Genomic DNA, 16,567 nt, shown 5'->3' with positions numbered 1-16,567 from the left:
CAGGCATAATAGCATGATTTGCTCTCCCAGAGATCTGACCTTAAGTTTATTCCAGACACAACACTATAGACCGTTCCATTAATTATGAATGCACTTGTGTGTATATAAAGGCACCAATAGGCCAGTCTGGTAATTTTACCTTGTTCTGCTGGCTTACCTTAATAAATAAATTAGGGACAGATCTTTGTGAAATGCCTTTAGGAGGAGGAAAGGGGGAGAAGGAAAAAAAACCCGAGTCTTTAAAGCCTCAATATTCAAAGATAAGAGGATTTGTAACATCAAACACTTTTCTTCATTCTCTCTCTGGTTTGCATTATATATGACCTGGTATATTTTTATATATGTGTGCATGGGTGTGAGAAAGAGAGACAAAGCATTGGATATACAGTGGGCTATCAATAAGACATTTATTTCCATGAGTTATTGATAACCTCGTAGCTCATAAGTGACAAGGTAAAGTAGACCCACGAGCAAAGTATGAAAGGCCATCAATAACAATTGGAAATAAATGATGTCTCGAGAGCTTAACCATTGTGTGCTGTGTTTCTATAGCGTCAGGTTAAGTTTCAGTTGGTGCTGATGTTGTAGCAACCTGAGGCTTTAGCTGAAGCAAACGTCTTTTCTGTCAGTGCAAGGTGGGGTGGGGGTTGGGAATCTTAGGGACCATATTCGTTACCATGCTGGGAGACAGGTGAAACTGTAGATTATAAGGATGAAAGGAGAGATGACTTCTCTTTGTAAAACATTAAACATGAAAGGGAGTGCGGCCAATGCAGCTGGATGGCCATCCTTGTGAAAGAAGACACCTAGGTCATGATCCTTAAAAGATGCAGGTTGACATAGGGCCTGTTCCTTTGACATCATTCCTGCCAGGTAGACATATCTCATGGGCTTCCAGACCCTCCAAGTGTAGGGTTGCCATATTTCAAAAAGTTAAAAACTAGGAAACCCCAAAAGTTCTTGAAGTGTTTTTTTTTTTTAACAGGAACACAAATTTTCAATTGACTTCAAGGACAAAGCGGGAATTTCAGAGCGTCCCTGTTTTCCAGGGACAGTCCTGGATTTACAGAAGCCATCCCAGTTTCTGATTTGATCCCAGAAAGTCCCACTTTTCTTTAGGATGTCCCTCTTTTAATTGAAGAATTGTTGGAGGGTATGGAGTTATTGCGACCCCCTGAGCCAAGGAGGGAAGTAACTATATAACCTTTAGAAGACATCTGAAGGCAGCCCTGTATAGGGAAGCTGTTTAATGTTTTGTTCTGGTTGTTTTTATGTTGGAAGCTGCCCAGAATGGCTGAGGCAACCCAGTCAGATGGATGGGGTACAAGTAATAAAAAATATAATAACAATTATTAATACAGTAATTATTATAATAATAAGGAAAGCTTAGCAGCCATGTAAATCCTCTTATAGATAGGAAACAAGCACAAAAGCAGGAGACAGAAGAAAAGTTGACCATTCAAGTTAAAAGAGATATACAAGGGAGGGTGTTTTTTAAAAAACCTGCAAGGAATCAGACATGCTATTTAACTCCAGAATGGTGGAGATATTGCGTGACTGAATACCCCATCACATCAAAAGTTCCTTAGATAAAAGGAGAAAAATAGTATGTATTGATGCTAAAATCTTTGTCAAGTCCATGGGGATGAGGGGTTTTTTTATGTGCAGGAGCACGGCTGGTCAAATAAACTTTGCTGCTTAAGGCAAAACAGCAAATGACATCCTTTACCTCAAAACCAAGGTGCATAAAACCAAAGGGGGGACCAATGTATATAGATGTTGTTGTTTAGTCGTTTAGTCGTGTCCGACTCTTCGTGATACCTAAGAGAAAATCCTCACAAGGTCTTCCTTTTGGGTTAACAAATTGCTACCCTTCCATAACACACAAAATCAATCACCTGAAGCAGCAGTCTTGCTCTGTCTAATGATAGGGTCAGCCCTTCAGATATGATGGGAAGGGCAAAAACCTGATAGTAGAACATCTGAGGCATCTCCAAGCTGTGGGAGATTGCAGTCAAACATATCTGCACAACTGCTAGTTAGCGAATGAAGGGGTTAGAGACCATAGAGTTGTATTGCTAGGTAGACCGAGTTAGTTCTCACCCCTTTCTCTGGAGAGGAAGTTAAGCTTATTTCCTCTTCCTTTTCTTTCTCTCTTTCTGCTCCCAAACTTACATCTGTTTTTGGAACCGTATTATGTACTTTGTACCAAAGAGTATTTTGCCTGTGTTTCTCCTTGAAGCTGCTCTGAACAGCGCATGTTCCAGACCTTTCAATCTGTAAGTAAATCATATTAAACTTACTTAGCAGTGTGTGGTCTGTTCCATTGCAAGAAGAGTAGAAATAGCTCAGCTGCTGTGTGCAGCTGAATAGGATAGAAAGGTTTAGCAACCTATATTCCTAACGCTATACTGATGCTTAACTTTTGTGAGTTTAATCTCTGCTACTGAGACTCTCTCCCCGCAGGAGAGTGTGGAAAGCCCCACGTTTTGATTCCGGATACCCAGCCATTTTCTTTTGTTGTTCATCCACACACGGGGGTCCACAGGGATTCATATATTCAATTCCCCACACAAGCAAGGGTGAGGAAAGCAACTGTCTGAAACCATGGAGAACCACTGCCAGCCAGGATAGACTCAGTTTAAGGCAGCTTCCTATGTCCCTATCTCACATCTGCATTCTCAAGAGCTGTCATTCCCAGGAGGGCTATATCATAGGATTCTTCTAATATATGGCTTAGCTCTTAAGCATAAAGGAAAGGAAATGGATGTAAAGATTAAAAGTATGACCATGTATGCTGATTTCACATTTCAAGGTAGTTAAAAAACACTGAAGTGCTGCAGAGAAATCTTTCTATACTGGGTAGTTGCAGAAAAGCAATATATATTCAATGAACTAAATTGTCTGTAGTTACTCAGAAAGAGATCTTGGAGTCACAGCACAAAGGTCACTTAGCGTACTGCCATAGTTTAAAAGACAACGTGAAATATCAAGAATTAATATAAAATGAATTTAAAAGAAAATGTGTTTAAATGGCATTACAGCATAATGTATCTACAGTAAATTTAGATACACAGATTGTGTTGCAGGAACTGGGGTGGGGTGAATAGGCAAGCAATCCTCCCCAATCTACCTCTTATACCAGCATTACCCAGTCTGATTTTTCGGACTACAAATCCCATCAGTTTCAACCAACATGGCTATAGTCGGGATTGATGAGAGTTATAGTCCAAGAGTTATAGTCCACAGCACTACAGTGGAATACTATTTCCTTAAACATTCATGTATGGGAGATGTAACACCAGTTTCTCCCCCATATAACTGCCCCAACAACTTCATCCTCAATGTGAGCTTTATAGCTGTGTAAGAACATGAGCAATAGTCTCACATGTTGTTATCTACATCACAGTGGTTCTCCAAATATTGAACTTTTTTTGGGAGGGGATGTGCCATCAGTGGATTAAAATACAAAAAGGGCAATTAAAATGATGAGAGATAGGAGATGTTTAAATGGTCAGGGCATTTATAAACTCATTACCTAAAGGGGGGAAATAATTAAAGAAGAATTAGTTCCACTCTTTCAAAATCAAGGCGCAGGCTCTCAAAATACAAGGACCAGTGGTGAACAGCAAGTTTAATTAGGAAAAATAAAAAGGAAAGACTTCATTACAGAGCATTTTGAAAACTTACAAATGCCACGTTTTGAGAGGGGCTCTTGGTTAAGTACATTTTTTAAAGGATTAGATAACACTCATTATATATGTAAGATGTAGGCAGTGCTATTTTTCTAGAAATAGAGGTGCTGGAACTCACCTGAAGTATTCTGTTCAGTGCACCTGTGAACCCCGCAGTCATGTCTCTGGAAATGGCTCAGATGCTCTGCTCTTGTATAAAACTGTAGCTGTTCCTTGACAAGATATGAGGTCCCAAGGAGACATGGACCTAGTTGCAGTGTCAATGAAAAAATTGTCTAGAGTAGTGCTTCCCAATTAGGGGTCCCCAATTAGGGACCCCTAGGTGTCCACTGCCTCATCCCTTGCCTCCCCCCAACTAAATGTCATTTTTGCATGGAAATATCACAAATATTATGGTCTGTTTTTTAGCATACTTAAAATCCTTTGCTTATTAGGGGCTACCCCACATTTTGTTCGAAACATTGCTTTGCAGAGGTAACTACCATAGTTATCAAAAATTTCAAAAGTAGGGCATCCGTGGCTTCGCTTTTGAAAAATAGGGAGTAATTACCAGTAGCTAATTGGGAACCACTGGTCTAGAGTGAATCATACACCACAGATTCATAGATAGAAAAATTCAGCTTGTCATACGTCCAGGAGAAACTTTATCAGTTGGAATTCACTAATTAAAGAGAGGTGCCTGTTCACAATGATAGCTTAACATTCTTCTTCTCAACCTCCCTTCAAAATAATTTTTTTTAAAAAATAAAAAAATAGATTCTGATTATGAACTCTTCTAGCGGAACTGTGGCTGCAAAATGCATATGGTAAATGGAAGTTAGTACTGTCTGCACAGATGGCTTGATACTTATTTGTATATTGCTAGAACCAGAAACATAAATATTATTTGCTGCAAAATAAAAAAATTCCTTCAGTAGCACCTTAAAGACCAACTAAGTTTTTATTTTGGTATGAGCTTTCGTGTGCATGCACACTTCTTCATTATTTGCTGCATTTGTTTCCCAGCCTTCCTCCAAGAAATTCAGAATAAAGCATTTTAACCACACATACCCCCCAGAATGTCAGGGTTGGAAAACAGGATCCTGCTCATGGTCACACAATTTTTGGGGGGGGGGGTATTTAAGATTCATAGTGAAGATTTCTTGCAATCATGCCTGCTTATTAGCAACTGCACAGTAGCGGTTTTCTTTCATTCGTCTTCTGTGTGGTTTGTACACTATATTTATTTGAGAGTGAAACTGCTGAAAGGGAGAAGGGGGGGAATATGAGCTCACAAAAGATGAAGATGTTAAAAGATGCATAGATTGCACTTCGTATAATAAAATGTCCAGAGGAGGGCAACCAAAATGGTCAAAGGCCTGGAAACGATGCCTTATGAGGAACGGCTTAGGGAGCTGGGCATGTTTAGCCTGGCGAAGAGAAGGTTAAGGGGTGATATGATAGCCATGTTCAAATATATTAAAGGATGTCATATACAGGAGGGAGAAAGGTGGTTTTCTGCTGCTCCAGAGAAGCGGACATGGAGCAATGGATTCAAACTACAATAAGATTCCACCCAAACATTAGGAAGAACTTCCTGACAGTAAGAGCTGTTCGATAGTGGAATTTGCTGCCAAGGAATGTGGTGGAGTCTTCTTCTTTGGAGGACTTTAAGCAGAGGCTTGACAGCCATCTGTCAGGAATGCTTTGATGGTGTTTCCTGCTTGGCAGGGGGTTGGACTGGATGGCCCTTGTGGTCTCTTCCAACTCTATGATTCTATGAAATGATAACGCTATGCTATTATCTGACAGATTTGAAAAATCTGGGGATAGTGATGCGAGCATAAACAAGATAGTCTGTTGCCACTGGAGCAGAGGCGGTTTTAGAACAGCACGGCTGGTTTGGAAGCTGCACTGCAGGAGGCGCTACAGCAATGCTGTAAAACAGTGCGTGAGAGGTGGGAGCGAATTTTAGTGTTGCACGGGGCACCGTTGAAATTTGAGAGCCCAAAGTCCGCAACTGGCTGGAGCATTTTATTCAAGGATACAAGTCAGCCCTGGAACAAAATGTTGCAGTGTGAAGTTCTTCTGTTCAGTTTTTGCCAGCTAGTGATGCTGTGCTTAAGGATATTCCATCCCATTCCACCTCGCACAGTTTTCTGCCCCACACCCCAATACTTATATCTATGCCTGCTATCGTTTACCTGAACCAGTTATACATACACACACAATGCAAACACTGCTGGTGCAAAATTTGGTATTTCAATATGTTCATTTTTCATTTTAATAGCCCAACAAGCCTGAAACTCACCCCCCAAAAAACAGATTCTGGAAACAGAATTACCAGGTCTGAAGGCGTATGAGGCCAGCCCCCTTGCAGAAACTAATCTGGTCTGGGTCTTGTTGGTTTCTGGATGAGAAGAGATTGCCAAGGACCCTCATGTATGTTGCCTTAAGTTGCATGATGGAGGAAAGGGGGGATACAGATGTACGTAATAATAATAATAATAATAATAATAATAATAATAATGGTAATAATAATACTGGTAATAATAATAATAATAATAATAATAATAATAATAATAATAATAATACTTATCTACCTCTTGTGTTTTTCTTTTTGCCAAGGCATTTAACTCCATTCACACTTTAAATGCGGACCATCCTCCTCAGTCCCCTTCCTCTGCAAAGAGGAAAAGGTGCTGAAAGCCTAAATATCAGCAGGAAATGATAGTGACAAGGTTTCAGATCACTCTCTGCCTGACCAGTTGAGAAAACCAGTTCCAGTGTGAAGCCTGCCATATGCATTGGGCTGGTGACATGTTGAGACAGCCCCATGGCCGTCATGACAGCCATGAAGTCCTGAGACAAGACAGAGCCAGTTGTCCCAGCATGGATGCTGAAGTCCCTCTGAACCAGCAGTCTGGGAGTCTTCAAAACTGCCTATGTGACCCAACTCTGTCAGCTGAGGCAAGCAGATTGTTGGGCAGCAAGCTGGGTGGTAAACCAGCAGAATCCCTCATCTGTCCCAATTGCCCAATGCCAGGAACACTTGATGTTATCTGGAAAACTGACTTCGATTCCAGCCATTGTTTCTTAGACTCTCACTTAATTCATTAGCAAAGGAGGGGGAAAGCCAATAACACAGGAAATCTCGGAAGCCAGTGCACTCAAAACAAACCATTCAACTTAAACATATGCATACAAATTATTCTAACCTGCATGGTGTATTTTGAACACAGAATTCTAGACTATCTGACTGTGGGGGCACTATATAATTGAGAAGAGTCAGTCAGTTCACATAAGCTCAGACTCCTTTCTCCTGCAAGCTTGCTGATGAAGACTCAAGAATGGTTCAGGAATGTTTATCTGCTCATCTGTTCAGACTAGATTGGCGCCAGAAGAATGGGATCCATACTGGGATTTCCCACCAGTTTCCTAAAATGAAATCAGATTAGCTCTAAGAACCAAATCTGTACAACCAAAACAATTAACTACAGTAGTGTATCTAGTTTCACACAGATTTTAATTAAGATGGAACAGTGAGATTTCACGGCACCTACTAAATCTAGAGATCCCGTTAAGTTTGGTGGGAGGGGGAAACAGCCTTCACATCAGGATTCTGTGCAAGAGAAAAATTATCACTGCAAGAAAATTCATGAGAATCTTACCTAGTTCTAGAAGTGGCAAATATTCAGAAATAAATGATGCTTCCAGTGAGGTGTCAGTGAGTAAAAACTATACTCTAATATCCACCTCTCACATGGTGATTCAAGGGCGTACCCACCATGCGGCAAGTTAGGGCAGCTGCCCTACTCTAGAAGCAGGGCTGGTGGGCAGAGGCGGAGCACAGCCCGGCGGAGCGCGAGTTCGCCATTCCCGCCGCACCGCGCCGCACCCTCCCTCCAGCTCCCCGTCGCGCCCTCTGGCAAGGCCAAGCGCGGCGGGGAACCAGAGAGCGCGGCGCGGCGGGCAGGAACGCTGAACTCGCGCTCCGCTGGGCTGGGCTCCGCCTCCGCCCACCAGCCCTGCTGCTAGGGAGGGGCACAGCCCGGCGGAGCGCGAGTTCGCTGTTCCCGCCCACTTTGTGGCCCCTCCCCTTCCGTGCCTTGGCCCCTCCCCTTGCCCCCCCCTAGTTTTGATCCTGGGTACGCCCATGTGGTGATTTGCTCAGTTCCAGTTCTATTTTCTTTAGGCATGTTCTTCTGAAGTTGAGACTTATTTCCAAGTAGAGTTCTGGATGGACAAGTGTATTTTGGATCAGAATGGTAAACTGATCAGCACCCAGATCCTAAATGTGTTTCCTTGGAGTACAAGCAGGCAGCCTTATCCAATGTATGTTGACTTTGGAGGCAGTTCCGCTGAGTTTAATGGACAAACTCTTTGAGTAAGTGATTGTAGCCATAATCCCAGTGACAAAAAAATCTAAAAGTATTGCGGTTTAACTGGTTTCTGACTATCTATTTTTCACTTACATTCCACATGCAGACGCAACTGGGGCTTTTTGGTGTGTGTAAAAATAACAATTGTTCCTCTAAACGTTTTAAAAACTTGCTTAAGGAATAACTGCTGTCAAATATATTTTAAAATGTCATGTAAGAGAAGTAAAAGATACTTTTTGTGTTGTATAGAAATGTGTTTGTTTGCATGTGATTGTGTGTTCCATGGTCTCTGCGCACTCAGGACTTTAGAATTGTGTGTCCCAATTCATATTCCAGCATTCTGGCTGTTCCAGAATCAAGAAGTATAATAAAATGGACATATACAATCACAGTTTAAAATAAAATTGTATTCTCGCTGCATTTCTTTCACAGCCAGCCTGTGAACAAGGACCATGTATCTTTGAACCCACCGGCTGCAGAGTGGCTCATTGGACATCAGAATCAGTGGAAGTAGATTCAGTACATTTATTCATGCAGTACACTAATCCTATAGAACTGTATGATTTTATGACTACAAAATCATTGCATGGTGGTTCAGAAATATAGGACAGTGGTTTTTTCCTAAGAGGTAACATTTTAGCACATTATTCAGTGGTTTAATGGTTTTAATTTGGAATAGTTTAAGAAGGCTTCGTAGAAGGTTGGTGCAAGGCATTATGGAATTAAAAGGCTGCAGTCCAGTCCAAGCGAGGTATGTGCATGTTAATTTTAATGTCCTGTCTCGAAGAACAGAAATCCGGGCACTTCCAGCATCATATTTAAAACATGGTACATTGAACTAATACGTGATCTGGGGCACTAATGAGGCAAATTAAGTTACAGGTATGAATTTTACATTAAATGGATTAATATTATATGGCATGGAGGAATTTTAAATACCCTATCGCCATGAATTTTTAATAGTTATGTGCTCTAATTTAATGTTGCAAGGCAATTGCTTTTCTTAAGAGAAGCCCTCCTCCAGCCCCCCCTCCTCCACACACTTCTCCGCATTCAAGTTTGGATCTGATTATTATCTGCTAAATACCCTGGGTGTCAAGAAATATGACGGGTGGGGGTGGGTGAAAGAATCCTAGAGATATGAAAATGCTCTGAATGGAACTGGAAGCTGCTGTCTTCTTCAGGGACTAGCTGGTGAAGTGATAATTAAGCAGCCCGAAGAATAAATGTTGCGCGGAGGGAGGGGGGGGGCGAGAGATAACAATCGGCCATTGCTTCTTCTCGGCCTCGGGGCGAGATCACGAGTAGAGCAGCGCCTGTCACTATGCAAGGCTGTGGCAAAGGCTCCGCGAGCCGCTGGGGAAAGCGAGATCCCGGCAGGCGAGGAGCGAGAGCGAATTCCATTCGCATTCCCGCAGTTCTTCGGAAGGAACTTCTTCTCCCCTCCCTCCCTCCTTCCCTCTCTCTCTCTCTCTCTCTCTCTCAATCTCTCCTCCCTCGGGTTCAACAGCCTCCCTTTTCGCCGAGACCCTACACAGCGTTTGACAGAATGGAGCCGCTCGCCATTGGCTGGCGCGGCGTTCCGTAGAGAAAACTGCCGCTGCCGATTGGCTAAAGCGCGGCGCTCAATACTCGTGCCTCACTTCTTCTATTTTTTACATACACATCGCCCCTCCCTTACTCTTCTGTGTCTCTCCCACCCCCTCGCTCTTTTCTCTCTCTCGCTCTTTTCTCTCCTTTTCCTTGGGCACAGGCAGCGCGCGCCCCGCCCAGCCTTTACCCCGCGCTAGATATATATACGGCGGCGTTGCAAACTGGGCTGAGCAGAGCCGGGTTGGGACTGGAGACGGAGTGGCGGCAGAAGGGAAGGAGGGGAAGTAAGCAGCCCGCTAGATATACAGTCTAGATATATATTGCTTGGGTAGGTGGCGGCTGGAATTTATTCATTTTTATTTTTGCACGGTTCTTCATTTTCTCCCGCTGCTTCCTGTTTTTCTCCCTCCCCCTCGTCGCGCACCCCGTTTGCAAAACCCGGACTCTCCGTTGTTTTGATTTGCCCAGCGCTGCATCGCCTCTTGTCTCGCTTGCACTGCGGGTGGGAACTGCTTGGCTCGGGCGCCCGAGGGCTCTGCCCGCCCGCCTGCGTTTCTTTTGCACCATGAAAGCGGTGAGTCCCGTGCGACACCCCAGCAGGAAGGCGCTGGCGGGTTGCTGTTGCGGAGGAGGAGGTGGTGGAGGCGGCGGCGGCGAAGGCGACGGAGGTGGCGGCGACCTGGCTCTGCGTTGCCTGGCCGAGCACGGCTGCTACAAGGGGAGCCCGTCTCCGGGCGAGGAGCCGGCGGCGCTGTGCCTCCAGTGCGATATGAATGACTGTTACAGCCGCCTCCGGAAGCTGGTGCCCACCATCCCGCCCAACAAGCGGGTCAGCAAAGTGGAGATCTTGCAGCATGTCATCGACTACATCCTCGACCTGCAGCTGGCCCTCGAGACGCACCCGGCGCTGCTCCGGCAACAGCAGCAGCCCCCGCTGCCGCCGCCCCCGCTGCACCCGGCCAGCTACCAGGCAGGGCCTCCCAGGACCCCGCTCACGGCGCTCAACAGCGACCCGGTAAGAGCCGCGGCGGCCGCGGGCGGAGAAGCTGGGCGCTGCTCGCAGCTCTGACGGGCCGGGGAGGGGAGAGAGAGGCGCGCCGGGTTGGGCAGCGGCAGGAGCGCACACGCGCCGCTCAACTCCGCCGGGGCGCTCGGAGGCGGGATACCGTTCGCCCCCAGAGCGGGAGGAATGAATGGATGGATGGATAAACGGGTGGCTGTGGCCCTCTGTCCTGCTTATGGAGCGAGAAGCTGCCCCTCTCTCCCCCCCCTCCCGTAGCGAAAAAAACCAGAGCAGGTCATTGGGGGGAAAGTTGAGCCCCGAGGTCGCGATCCACCGACCCTCGAAACCTCGGGAGTGCTTTCATGTGAAGGGTCCGTTTCGGGGCCGCGTTAAGCGATTGGGTGCAAGATCGGGTCCCGACACTGCGATCCACAAGACAATGAAGTCGGGGTGTGGGGATCTTGGAGGGGCCCCCATCCTCAAAGCTTTCCCCTTCCCTCCTTTGGTGATGTCTGATTTAGGTAGTGTGTGCGCCTGCCGGACAGGGACAATTGTTCTTCCTGTATTTTGTACAGCATCTAGCATACGGTGGCAGCCAACTGCCTGCAGAATGCTAGCATCGGATCGGGTGCCGACCTCTGCAGGAGGGAAGCTCCTTAAATCCCGACAATATGGGTTAATTGGCTTGTGGGTTGCAAATTGCACGTGAAATTGGGTTGCCTGTGTCTTTGTGCGAGTGCCAATATAGACACATAACTGCACACTCTTAACAGAGTGCAATTTGCAATTTGCACATGTATACCTATGTGTACACATACAGACTGTATTGTCATTCGGTAGCTATACATATGCACTACATAGCCTTTCTGTTACAGCTGGTGTGCAGCAAAGTGGATCTAGCCTTTGCATGTTTCCAGGCACAGAATTCACTTGGCGTGCCACTTGTATATGCCCCATATGCAACCTACTTCTATTTCTTGGAATGGGTTTTATTTCCCCATCTCGTGGGAGGTCTTCTTATGGAGCCAGTGTTGATACAAATGCATATCGGCACACATCTGCCTCACAGTGCTGAGCTGGGTCCCACAGAACGGGCTGGACACAGCTTTGGAAGAGAACTGAGATACCTACTGCATCTACTAGTTGTGGTGTTTATGACTAGAGGTGGCTTGGGGTTAGTGCGTTTAGGACTAGACCATTAAAAATACAAGCACTCCAGATGGGTAGGAATATTAATTGTTTCAATGAATAACCCTAGGCTATGTGAGACTAGACTACCATCATCTTTCCCTATGATCTACCACCCCCTGCAGTGAAGATCTACTCAAAGAAAGAATCGTGCTCCAGTTGTTCAGTTAGCAAACTCACACCTCTTGTTGAATCTCTGGGTTTTGCGATGGGTGATGCCCTTCCTTGGGTTGCACAGGGGAAGCACATGACCCTCGGCTGCAATTGGGCTCCCTGTGGGTCTGCAAAGCAAGAGGCTGACGTTTGGCAGCATGCAACCTGTCACTAGTTGCTAGCCAAGGAGGGGATCTATAGAGAGCTTGCAGTTTCCTCTGCCCCTTTGTGAGGTTGTCCTGCTTCCCTTTATTGTGGGGATTCTCAGTCTTCTAGAGAGCCACGCGAGGAAGGTTGCCGATTGCTAAGCTTGTTGTTTGTGCTAACTCCTGTTCTCTCGTTACTGTGCAGGCTGGGGCTGTTAATAAGCCAGGGGACAGTATTCTGTGCCGCTGAACTGCACTTGCAAGGTGAGTATCCTTTCTTAAGATTTGGTGTGTCAGCAGAGCTGGGGTCATGCGTGTTGGTTTCCATCTAAGGCTGAAACACTAGGTACACTTACCTGGAACCAAGTCTAGTGGAATTCCCTAGGCCTTCAAAGTAAATATAGTTAGGATCAGGTTGTAATTCTTGCTCAGCAATTAGGCATTCCAGTCTTAGGCGCACTTACTGGAAACTGAGTACAACTGGAATCGTAGGAGAGGAGTACCTGTTAGTTGTATTTACACTTTGTATGCTAGGCTCCAATTCACCAGCTAATTCAGGCAGATTTAAGATTTAAACCAATGTAAGCCAGTCAGTTCAATTGTTCAGTTGTTCTGGCTTAATGATTTTGTGACTCAGGTTCAAACGTACACTTATTTTCTGTTTAATTCTACACGTTTAACCTTACAGGGGCAGTTCAATGTGTATACACTTATTTATTTACTATACATATATATATAGGATTGTGGCAGGTTAAGTAAAATAAACCTTTTCAATAAATTCCAGAGAGTGTACATTAGATAAAACAGCGGGGAGAAACAATGCACTTTTTCATATTCCTTTAAGGAAAAAGAGTGTTGCATTTTTGTCGTAAATCTTCAGGCTTTTAACTGGTTCACACATCAGGCCGTCTTCTTGGCATGTTCCTTAGGAGTTCTGTCCCTTCCCCTAAAAGCAATGAATAATACATTTATGGAAATGTTGGTTGTCTTAAAGGAATTCTTTGACAGTCAGGCTGTGATCTGCACACCCACTTGCTGGGAAGCAAGTCCCATTTAACACCATGCGACTTGCTGCCAAGTAAACATGCCTAGGACGGGGCGCAGTGTTTTCTTGCCCCTCTGCCCGATCTGCAGCAACAAGAGATGAGAGGAACGACTAGGAGGAGGAAAACTCCTTTCTTTCTCTCTTCCACTCTCCTCTGGAGAGCCTTCTAGCTTGGACCTGCAGCTGTGTGTTCCTCTGCTTGGCCTAGCCTGGGAGCTGCGGTTGTTGTTTGACCTGGTTTGTTTTGGGTTGTTGATCAAGCATGTCTTCTGTTTTGTTGGTGGCGCCAGTCAGTCTGGAGCAGAATGGTTCACACCCCCACTCTATTCATTCCTCTTCCACAGGTGTGCAGCAGGCAGATCCTGAGCCAGAGAAGCAGAAAGAAAGACACATTAGAGAGGGAGGGGAAAAAAGAAAGAAAGAAATGTCAGCCACTGGGCAGAAGGAAAAATAATAATAAATCAACTACTCCAGAATTCTTTCCATACTTCCTTTAGAAAAAAAGAGAAAGAGAGAGAAAAAAATTTCACAACTTTGCATGTTCATAGCATTCTACACACATGTCTCTTAACTCTTTTGTTTTAGATCAGATGTGAATTGTACACTTGTCTGGGAGGGAGGGGATTTAAATCTTCAGCATACGTAAGTGTGGCCCTTCTGTTGATAGAAGATCAAGGGCAAATCAGAGTTTAGAAGTATAACTTTAATGCGCTGAGCAGCTGAAAACTGAAGCTTTACTAATCTACCAGAGGCGTTGTAGATAACCTTTGTTTTGACATCTATTGTTTAAAATAGATGATTTTATTGTTTCCTCAGGGACTTTCTTCTCCCTGCTGGAGTGTTACATATTGTATAGATTAAAAAAAAATGAGTGACATTTCATACTATGTATATAGAGAGAGGTTCTATAAGTGTGAGAAAAGTATATGCTTTAATAGACCTACTGTAATTATAAAATATTTTTAATTAAATATTTTTTTGTAAATATTATAAAGCTGTGTATGTTTTTTTTTAAAATCTGTGGGAAGATTTCTTTAGGAAAACTGTTTCTGGCTTAAGTGCAGAACTGCTGATGATGAAAATATGTTGGATGTCAAGGGGGGTGTCTCTGTTCCCTTCCTCCTCCCCCCCCTTTAGATTCAGAAAACCACAGCTGTAGGTAGAGTTGGTCCTGCATGAATGCATGAGATGTCTAACCACAAATAAACTTGTTGAGTCCATACAGATGTGTTTTTCTTTAATTTGAATTTAAAAAGATGTTTGTATCATACGGTTTCGAAGCTACATTTTTGTCTGTTAGGCACGGGGGGGGGGGTATATTTACAGTATATGCGAAACAGCGTTGAGATGTAAGGATTTTGTTTGTTACGAACTGAGATGACTACTTTTTTTCAATATGGGTACAGTGCTGAGGAATAATAATGAGCATTTATAAAATTCTTTTGTTGCCTGAACAGAAATGGGAATCACAAAACACGGAACACTTTTTTTAACACCAAGAGGGATTCTACCCCAGAATTTCAGCCCTGTGGCATATTGCTTTGGAAAAACAGTGAAAAACGTTTTCTGCTTATAACCAAAGGGCAAACTATCAACAAATGTACAGTTGCTGTTTCTTTCGTCCAAAGACTATTGATACTGAAACTTGGGGGGGGGGGGTATAGGGGTGGGACAACAGGGGACATTTCAGTCTGATTACTGGTGTAAATCAATTTCAAAGAACTTAGACCAAAAAATCAAAATCAAATGACTGTATCAAGATTATTTTTCTAATATACAGCAGCATTCATTTCATTACAGCTCTGTTACATCTGAAAATCCTGTTTAGTCTCTTGTTATGTGTAACTTCTACATGTAAACATTAAACTAGATTGACGTGCCCTTGTGCTGTGCTTGGTTTCTTTCTTCCGTACTTGCAGAACTCCCTATTACCTGCTCCACTTTCCTTAAAACGTGGTGCTTAATGGTTAATCTTATAGCAACAGTTTGTATAGTCCAAGTTCCACCTTCTGTCCAGCCTCTGAGAAAGGTACACATTTTGTGGGATCATCCGTATTCCACACACCAGGGAGATAGGATTTTCACAGAGTGGGTGAATTAAGTAGGATTTAATTGGGTGCTTTGTAAATAGTTAGCCAACTGTGTCGCGTGGTCTGCTTGATTTATTTATTTTTAAAAAAGTGGGCGGATTTGTTTCAGATTTTTAAGTGTCAAAGTACTTTGGCCTGAGGATCTTTTTTATTCTGTAAAATACTTATGTGCATACTAAAATGATTTATCTACTGACAAATGTGGTAAAAGGTCACTGTTTTATTAATCAAAATGCCTAGTATTTGCAATGAACCTAGCCAAAACACTAGCTTGCAGTTGCAGATATGCTGCACCTGACACTCTATATTTTTCTTACTGTAAATCCATTAAATGAATGGCCTTCACATTCATTTAAGAGCCTAGACACGTGAGTTGTTGCCCCAGCATGAATTTGTTTGAAAGGAGTTTTAATGAACAACAATAGCACCTGCTTTATAAAGCGACCGTTCATAGAAATGAAGAAATTCAAACGGACGGGGATTTCTTCATGGAGCATACTGAAAGGCTACTTAGAAGGATTGATAATTCACTCTTGCATTGTGACATCTCAGAAGGAAAATATTTCAAGCAGGTAGGTCAGCTCTCTGCTGGGGATTACCAAAATTGTTCTCAGGCTTCAGTTTAGTGAAGGTTAAAGAACAACACTTGCATCCACATCATGTGTTCTGGAAAAGGTACTATTTTTGTGCAGAACCAGAGGGAAATAATCAAAGGCGTACTTTAGTTGCTATTTGCAGCCATTACTGTGTCTCATTCTAAGGGCAAGAGAAAAAGAGGCAGTTTGGAGGTTTAAAGGATGGGCTTGCAGTTGCCCTTGCATGCCATTTGCATGCTCCAATACCTGCTTCATCACTTGAGCCGTTTTCAGAAGTGACACTAAGAACGCCTTTGAGTCTAGAACATGTCCAGTGTGGATGTTAATGCAGTGCAGTGAGCAAAATAAAGTTAATTAAAAGAAAAGCACATCCATGCCACTTAGATCCTCAATCAATTCGCATAGTGGGTGTGAGAGGTGCAAAAGCCAATCCAAATGTGTCTTCAACGCGACCTTGCTCCAGCCAAACCTCAAAACTATTTTCATCCTCATTAGCTTGAATAATAATGATAAAAGGCTCCTCCCAAAGCGGTCCATCGCTGTCGTGTACTGAAGGCCACCTTCTGTGCTGCTGACGGCTCAGTTTGATGGTTATCATTCCTTGCATAGTGACATTGAGAAGCAAGTACATCCTTGTAAGTGGAATAAATGTTTGGTTTATGCTGTTAAAGCAGTGCTAAAGCCAGTTAAATCCAGA

The 16,567-nt window shown here is 43.7% G+C and overlaps 1 protein-coding gene across 1 annotated transcript; it reads left to right on the top strand.

Annotated features, from left to right (window-relative positions):
* Nucleotides 1–9,779: 9,779 nt before the first annotated feature.
* On the top strand, nt 9,780–15,065 carry ID4 (inhibitor of DNA binding 4). The gene is made up of 3 exons (XM_035126070.2): nt 9,780–10,664; nt 12,345–12,403; nt 13,529–15,065. Exons 1-2 carry the CDS (start codon nt 10,215–10,217, stop codon nt 12,387–12,389), a joined length of 495 nt encoding a protein of 164 aa, XP_034981961.1. The 5' UTR covers nt 9,780–10,214; the 3' UTR covers nt 12,390–12,403; nt 13,529–15,065.
* Nucleotides 15,066–16,567: the final 1,502 nt, after the last annotated feature.

The sequence above is a fragment of the Zootoca vivipara genome, chromosome 8 (genome assembly GCF_963506605.1).
Source record: "Zootoca vivipara chromosome 8, rZooViv1.1, whole genome shotgun sequence".
Taxonomy (NCBI): domain Eukaryota; kingdom Metazoa; phylum Chordata; class Lepidosauria; order Squamata; family Lacertidae; genus Zootoca; species Zootoca vivipara.
This window is presented reverse-complemented; position numbering and strand designations above follow the sequence as displayed.